The sequence below is a fragment of the Acomys russatus genome, chromosome 26, assembly GCF_903995435.1.
Source record: "Acomys russatus chromosome 26, mAcoRus1.1, whole genome shotgun sequence".
NCBI lineage: Eukaryota > Metazoa > Chordata > Mammalia > Rodentia > Muridae > Acomys > Acomys russatus.
In genome coordinates this window covers 46,771,058-46,778,498 of record NC_067162.1, presented here as the reverse complement: position 1 = coordinate 46,778,498, position 7,441 = coordinate 46,771,058, and the positions used below count along the sequence as shown (strand labels likewise).

Here is a 7,441-nt window from a genome sequence, read left to right as displayed (position 1 = left end):
AAAAGTGTCTTCAGAGTGGGAGCCACACATCAGAAAGACAAGGGTGTGCAAAGACCACTGGGGACCTGGCAGAGACTCACTGAGCGAGGGCTGGGCCACTCAGAGACGCTGCCATGGAGGTCAAGATGCTAAAACACCTAGCAGCAAACACAGCCCTCAGGAAGCTGAGGTAGAAGGGTTGTGAGTGCCAGGTCAGCCTGAGCTATAGAACAGGCCTCATCTCAACAACACCAGCAGCGGCATTAACAAAAACATGCAGCTTACAGAGCCAGACTGGTCTGACTAACCACATATTGTCACAGTTGCTGCTGTGATGTTGCGGTTCCTGTCAGGGAGGAGGGAAAGGTTTAGGCTTTCAGACATAGTATCATGCCAGGTGGTGGTGGTGCACGCCTTAATGCCAGCACTCAGGAGGCAGAGGCAGGCAGACCACTGTGAGTTCAAGGCCAGCCTCGTCTACAAAGTGAGTCCAGGGACAGCCAAGACCACATAGAGAAACCCTGTCTCGAAACACAAAACAAACAAACAAAAAACGATATAGTATCGTGCACTGAGAGTGTTAAAATAACCCCTAATGTAAAAATCAGGACACAGAAATCCTAAATTAATCAGGCTGTGGTGGCACATTCCTTCAGTCTTACCACCAAGGAGGCAGAGGCAGTCAGGTGGGTCTCTATGAGTTTGAGGCCAGCCTGGTCTACATATGAAATTCCAGGCCAGTCAGGGCTACATATTTATATCCTGTCTCAAGAGAAACAAAAAACAGGAGCTGGGGAGAGGGCTTAGTGGTTAGGAGCACCCATTGCTCTTGCAGAAGACCCAGGTTTAGTTCCCGGTATGCACATGGGGGCTCCCAACCATGCACAACTTCAGCTCCAGCGGACTGCTCGCCTTCTTCTGACCTACCCTGGCACCAAGTATGTATACCACATGCAGGTGAGACACTCGCACACATAAAATAAAATATATCTAAAACAATCCAAATTTAAATAAAAATTTAAAATCTAAGGAAGGGGGGGGGGGGACACACACACATAATGAGTCCCAAGGAAAGCAGGAAAGTAAAATAGAGGTGTAACTAAAATTGGGCTTAAAAAACAGAAACAAGATGGTAGGAACCACTTAATGTGGATCGGTAGCTGACAAGTGCCTAGTCCTAAAACACACTGAAGACAGGTAGATGGACCTTGGTCCCCAAGGGCACTTCACTACCCACACATACAGGACCCATGAGGCTCCAAGCCTCAAGGAGTCTATGGAGTGGAGGTGAGGGTGCAGGAAGAGCACCCTGAAATACCTGGGAGCCCCACTGTGGTTGGAGGGTCCTCACACATGGGTGGGAGGGGCTGGGTTCCACCCAAGCTGGTTGCATGTGCCCATGTATAAGGCCATTTGACCTCAGGGGAAGCCAGTTGTGCTTGCCCATCCCAGAGTTTCAGGAGGAAGTTAGGGTACAAGGTCTGTCCAGCCCCTACTCATTGACTGCTTGGGGTTGGGGTTCAACCTGGAGTAACTGGACCTCAAAGCCAATCCTACAACACCCAGGTTGTGATTCCTCCCTCCCCCTAATCCCTAGTCAACTCACTGCTCAGTTCCAGGACAAGCCTCACCCAGCTGTCCGCTGGCGTGCCTCAGTGGGCCCGCTGCCTGGCTGCTCCGTGCAGGGTACCCTGCCCTTGGTAAGGGCAGAGGCTTCTGATGTCCGTGCCCAGGATAAGCAAATGTCAATAGGTCAGCGTGGAGCTGCCATGCAAGGGGCCAGGTTCCCTTGGGTGAAAGTTTGGGTCCAGCTCCACCTCTCCCAGCACAGCCCCTCCCCCCACCCAGGGGCAGAGGAAAGTGTGTTCAGCAGGTGAGCCCTATGTCTGCTCCTGGGGCTTTCCAGGTTGGTGCTAACAGCGTGCACCTGTGCAGTAGCCTGGCCACGTGAAGGAGGTTCCCGAGCAGGCCAGAATCCCTGTGCTTAGAAGCCTTGTGCATGTGTGTGTTCAGGCAATGCTGAGGTGCGGGACCCAGAAGTATGCCCTCTGAGCATCTTCCCACCGCTGCTCCTAGCCTTGAGGAGTTGCTGGTGGCCCAGATACTGGCCTCACGATTTTCTTCCCAGGCCTGCGGCAAGGCTTGCTCATCTGTCTCCCAGGGCTCTCCCAGGAGTGTGGGAGACATCAATGGGGGCAAGAAAAGGGTGGTGGGGGTGCCTTTCCCATCCCTCCTTTCTCTTCCTCAGGGGTCATGACATATACTTAATGCTGGGCACGCAGCACTAAGCTTGTTGGCAGGCCATTCAAGCGTTTGCACGAGGCGTCACTGCCCTCTACTGTCCTGAGTCTCTATTAGTGTTGAAACCAAGAGCAGGACTTGGGTCGGGGGCGTGGTCTGCGGGGGAAGGGAGGAGCTAGATGGGGGCGTGTCTCCAGAAGATCCAATAGATGGTACACATTGCCTCGATAGGACACGTGTGTAGGGTTTTCAGTGGGGAAACAGTGCCAGCAGCACGAGGGGTGGGGCGGGGGGGACACTTCAGCCCTTCCCTGGGCAGCTTGGTGGATTTCTACAGGGCTGAGCTCTATACTGGGCCTGGGGAGACAGTGCTTATGATCCCCAGGGTTGGGAGGCAGGCCGGCCAACTTGGCTAAAGTCTAATTGTAGCAGAGGTGCTCTGGCAGGGCCTCAGCATCACTGAGCCTTGCTGCCCTAACCGTGGAACAATCTCAGTGCATGGGGGGAGGCAAGGCGCTGTACACACGGCAGAGAGGAGAGACAGGGAGCCGCGCAGTTCTCTGTGTCCTCTCACAGGTGTTGGTATGGCAAGCATCACGAGGTAGTGAGGTGGTGGGAAGGCAGATGGACTCCATCAAGCCTTGGTGCCAGCAGCTTGGCCAGCACAGGCCCACAGCACAGCGGAGTACTGTGAAGGGAGGACTGGGGTGAAGGTGGGAGGCTGTCCTGCTTGCAGGGTACCCGAAAACAGGCAGACATGATGATCTGAGGCCATCTTGATAGGAGGAATGTGACAGGCAAGGCTGAAGGAAACAGGCTCCTAGCCACCCAGTGGTGATCGTAGCAGTGGCTACAGCGTGGGCTGCACAGACAACTACACTTATGGTGGCTGGAGATGGTGGACTGGAAGCCCTGGAAACAATGGAGGATGGTACGATGTCACATAGGAGGTGACACGGGGGCTTTACTTGGGAGGCAGGTAGACATAGGCAGGCCATTTGGGAGGGTGACGGTGGCTAACCTTGTAGTCTGTGATTGGGGACCAGCTGCTGGGTATGGAAGAAGGTGGCTAGTGAGTTTGCCTGGTGGCTATGAGCTCGTGGATAGGGGTCCCCCTCTACAGGAAGAGGCCAGGCCGTGAGGGGCAGGAGGGTTAGAAAAGAGCCCCTTGTAACGGTGTTAATGTAGCAGGAGGCCCACCGAGAGGTAGGAAGCTCATGCGCAGAGGGGAGTCCCCTGGGGATACTATGGAGAACCGTAGCTGTGCAACAAGGTAGACAGAACAGGCTGGGCTTCTGGCATGGGACCAGAGAAAGTCCCTGCCCCTCCTGCAGTGGACGCCTACAAGGTGAAGGCAAAGGAGGGGCTTACAGGGAGATTGAGGCCAGAGGCCAGTCCTTGGACATGAGCATCAAGAAGGTGGGAGGGAGTATGGCATGCTGGGGGAGATGAGGATGGCGCCTGGAAGAATGTTCCAGACTGGGGGTTATGGGATGTAGGCGAACATTGAGTTCGATGTATAAAAAAGCGCAGCATGTGGGGCAGGTGTCTTTATCATTATAGTACGAGTCAGAGCGGTCATACTTGGGGGTGGGCTATGCACCAGAGAAACTTAGGGATAATGTCTCTGGGCAGGAAGTCAAGAGCCTGAGCGAAGAGCCATTGCCAGACCTGTGACAAACTCAGGGGTGTCCCAGTGGCCCATAGACCCTGCCAATCTTATGTATGTATGTGTGTATGTGTGTTTTTCAAGACAGGGTTTCTCTGTGTAACAGATATGGCTGTCCTGGAACTCGCTCTGTAGTCCAGGCTGGCCTCGAACTCACGGAGATCCACCTGATTCTGCCTCCCAAGGGCTGAGATTAAAGGCATGTGCCACCACTGCCTGGTCGCCCCTGGGAATCTTTAAAAGGGAGGTTGACACAGGTCTTTCATGTAGAGCTCAGTCACCCAGGGGCAGGGCAGCCAGCGGAGGTATGTGAAGTGTTAGTCGGCTGTCTTGCTGTGGTGGCTACATCTGTAAGGAGCACAGGCCATGGAGCAGGTGTTGGAAACCTTGGGCAAAGGGAATCTCAGGGAGAGAAGAGTGGGCTTGAGGGCCCCCAGGGTTTGGTGACACCCGTGGAAGCCTGCCGGGACTGAGTGTATTCTAAGCATAGGTACCTGGACTGAGCACATGGCCAGGGGTGAGCAGCAGGTTACTGTCCACACACTGTGGGAAACTGCAGGGTCTAGCACCCCACTGTGGGGGCCATAGGAAGCTCACAGGATTGCTCAAGATCAGGTCTTACCAGGGCCACAGCAACACTCTCCTAAGGTGGGGACGGTAAATGGCAGGAAGTAAGGCCTGACCTGCAGCTCAGCCTGGGCAACAGACACAGGGTCATTTCCCCAAGTTCTCGGTCCTGTTTTACAGGCATGGAAACTGAGGCAAGGCAGGACTAGATCCGGTGAGCCTGAGGTACAAGGCCTTGTCTTCAACTCCACATCTGTGAATGGCATGGGGCTTAAGGGGGAGGCTGGGGGGCCACCTTGGGTGTTCTCTCATCCAAGCACTTTCTACCCATCGGCCCATCTCCCCACTGAGGTCTTCCACCGCCTTGAAGCAACTTCAGGTGCATACTGTAAAGCTGCCTCACTTCTCAGGGCCCCTTGCTAAGCCAACCCGCATTGGGCTCCAGTTGACCTGGGTGTGTGTGTGTGTGGCAACTCCTACTAGAAAGGTGTGGCGTTTACTGTACCCCTTGTGGTAAGTTGGGCAGGGCCTGCGAACGTCTCTTAGGAGCATTTATTTTTGTGTAAATCCAGGCTCATTAGAGGGCTAGGTGAGAGGCAAACTGGCCAGCAGGCCCCAAGTCCCCAGAGGTACTTTCAGAGTTCACGTTCAGCCTCCATAGCTGCTGGTTAATTAAGACTTACAGGGTTGGAGGACAGGCACGTTTGCTTTCTTAGGGGACCAAGCAAGGAGGCCAAAGCTAGACCACGGTTGGCAGGCGGGCCAGCATCAGACTACAGGTGGTAAACCCAGTAGTCACAGGTACCCACCCGGGGTTGTGACGGGAGGGGCCCTTTAGGACTAGGTACCCTTCCTTGAAGACTCAGCAAGTACTAGGTTTTATTCTCCCTATTGGTCTGCAATTGGACGTGCACAGTGGCAGGGCTGCGGTGAGCTCTGAGCTGCTTGAGCCCCTGGAGTGGGCTAGGTCCTGGAGAACGGGGTGAGGTGCCCAGTGCAGATCTGCACAGGCTGGGGTATGGACCGAAGCCCACTGGATCTAAGACAACAGGCCGGCCCGCCAGCGAACTTAACACACCGAAACGTCTTTATTAAGTGCCAAGGGTCCGGTGGTGCGGTCCCGCAGGCTCACTTCACGTGCTCGGCGGCGTGAGAGGAGCAGTAATACTTCTTATGTGCGATGAAGGTGGACAGGCTGCTGAACTTGATGTTGCACAGGCGGCAGTAGCGGTGGCCACTGCCACCGCCACCGCCACCAGGCGCAGGAGCAGGTACTGGCGGGCCCTTGCAGGGCGTCCGCACGCCTAGATCTATCGGGTCAGAAGGCGTGTTCTCAGGAGCAGGGGATGGGGAGCGTGGCGATCGGCCGTCTGGGCTGTCACGCAGAGCACGCTCGGCAGGTGTGCGAGACTCACCGCCCGGGCTGGCCACAGGCTTGGTCACCTGCAGGCCGTGTGCCTGGCGCAAATGCTCAACCAGGTCGCCACGAACGCGCCCGTTGGGCGGGCAATAGGGGCAGAGGGAGGCGGTGCGCAAAGGCGCGTGGGGGCACGAGTACTTCTTGTGGGCCAGGTAAGCTTCGAGGCTGTGGAAGCTTACGCGACATGCGGTACACTCGTGGTAGTCCGCCAGTGCGGGCAGAGCAGCAGGTGTATCCGGAGTCTGGCGACGGGGCCGCTTGCTCAAGTCTATGGGGCCGTCGGGGACGGGTCCCGGAGAGGGCGTGGGGGCGGGGCCGGCACTTGAGCTTGCCGGTCTTGGAGAAGAAGGCCCCTCAGCTGTAGGGGCGGGCACAACAGGCACAGGGGCGGGGCCTGCCGAGGGGGGCGGGGCGCCGGCTGCGGGCAACTCGTACAGCTTGCGACGCCGGCGCGTGCGCACGGGCGGAGCTGTCAGTGCCGGAGCCGCGGGTCCCGGAGCCGGCGTGGGTGCGGGTGGCCTGCGCGGTGGCGGGTCGTGGCGTGAGGCGCAGTAGTAGCGCTTGTGCACAGTGTAGGTTTCGTGGCGGCTGAACCGGATGTTGCAGGCCTCGCACAAAGTACGGCTGGGATCATCCTCTGAGTCATCCACCGAGCTGCCGGGACTCTGGCTGCCCTCGCTGCCCCGGCCGGCGGCCTCACCCTCTGGAGTGGTCGTGCCACCCGCCTCTTCCTCTCGCGGCCCGGGCCCCGGCGATGACCGTGGTGCGTCTGGTTCTGCGGCGGCACCTGGAAGCGCGCGGGCCGGCCCTATGACCGCCTTGGGTTTGCGCACAGCGGGCGGGTCCTCGGGCGCGCGGCGGCCGGAGCAGTAGAGGCGCTTGTGCACGTAGAAGTTGTTGATGTTGTTGAAAGTGATCTCGCACTCAAAGCACGTGGCGCCCTTAGTCCCCGGGAAGAGGCCGGTGGGCGTTCCCGCTGCACCGGAGCTCCCGGCGCCCTGCTGCAGCCGGCTGTGCACCAACTCCGACATTTTAGCCAGGATCTCTGAGGCCTGTGGCGCTGTAGCAACGGCGGTAGCGCCTGCGTCTGGACTGAACACATACTGGGGCAGGAAGAGCGTCCCAGCCACTGTTAGCTCTCCCGGCCCCGGGCTGGAGCCAGGTGTGGGGCTGGACAGTTCTCTCTTCACCCTGACTGGCGTGGGGCTGTGTGGCGAAGGCGTCCGAGAGGGAGCCTGGGGACCTGGTTCTCCCGGGTCTGAGGCACGGGCAGCTTCAGGCTCCTCTGTAGCTTCCACCTTGATGGTCCTAGGGGCTGCAGGAGACTCGCTGCTGCCCCCATTTTGGGGGGACACTCTGGTCTCTCCATTGGTGACTTCAGCCAAGGCCTTACTGTCCAGTCCTGAGGATGGCGTGGGTACCTTGTCAGTAGGAGCCAGGGGACCCTGCATCAGTGAGTGCTGTTGGAAGCCTGCCAGGCTGTCTAGAAGAACACAGATTGCAAGTCAGGCCTGTGGCAGGCCCTAGGTAGGATAGGGCAGGCAGAAGCAATTTAGGACCAAGGC

The 7,441-nt window shown here is 57.7% G+C and overlaps 1 protein-coding gene across 2 annotated transcripts in view; it reads right to left on the bottom strand.

The window, feature by feature from the left end:
* Nucleotides 1–5,393: 5,393 nt before the first annotated feature.
* Nucleotides 5,394–7,441, bottom strand: part of Zfpm1 (zinc finger protein, FOG family member 1) — a 57,167-nt gene continuing 55,119 nt past the window's right edge. For both annotated transcript variants that reach the window (XM_051168638.1, XM_051168637.1), the window contains one exon: nucleotides 5,394–7,359. In XM_051168638.1, coding sequence (XP_051024595.1) covers nucleotides 5,585–7,359 — 1,775 coding nt within the window. In that variant the 3' untranslated portion in view covers nucleotides 5,394–5,584. The remainder of the gene's footprint in view (nucleotides 7,360–7,441) is intronic.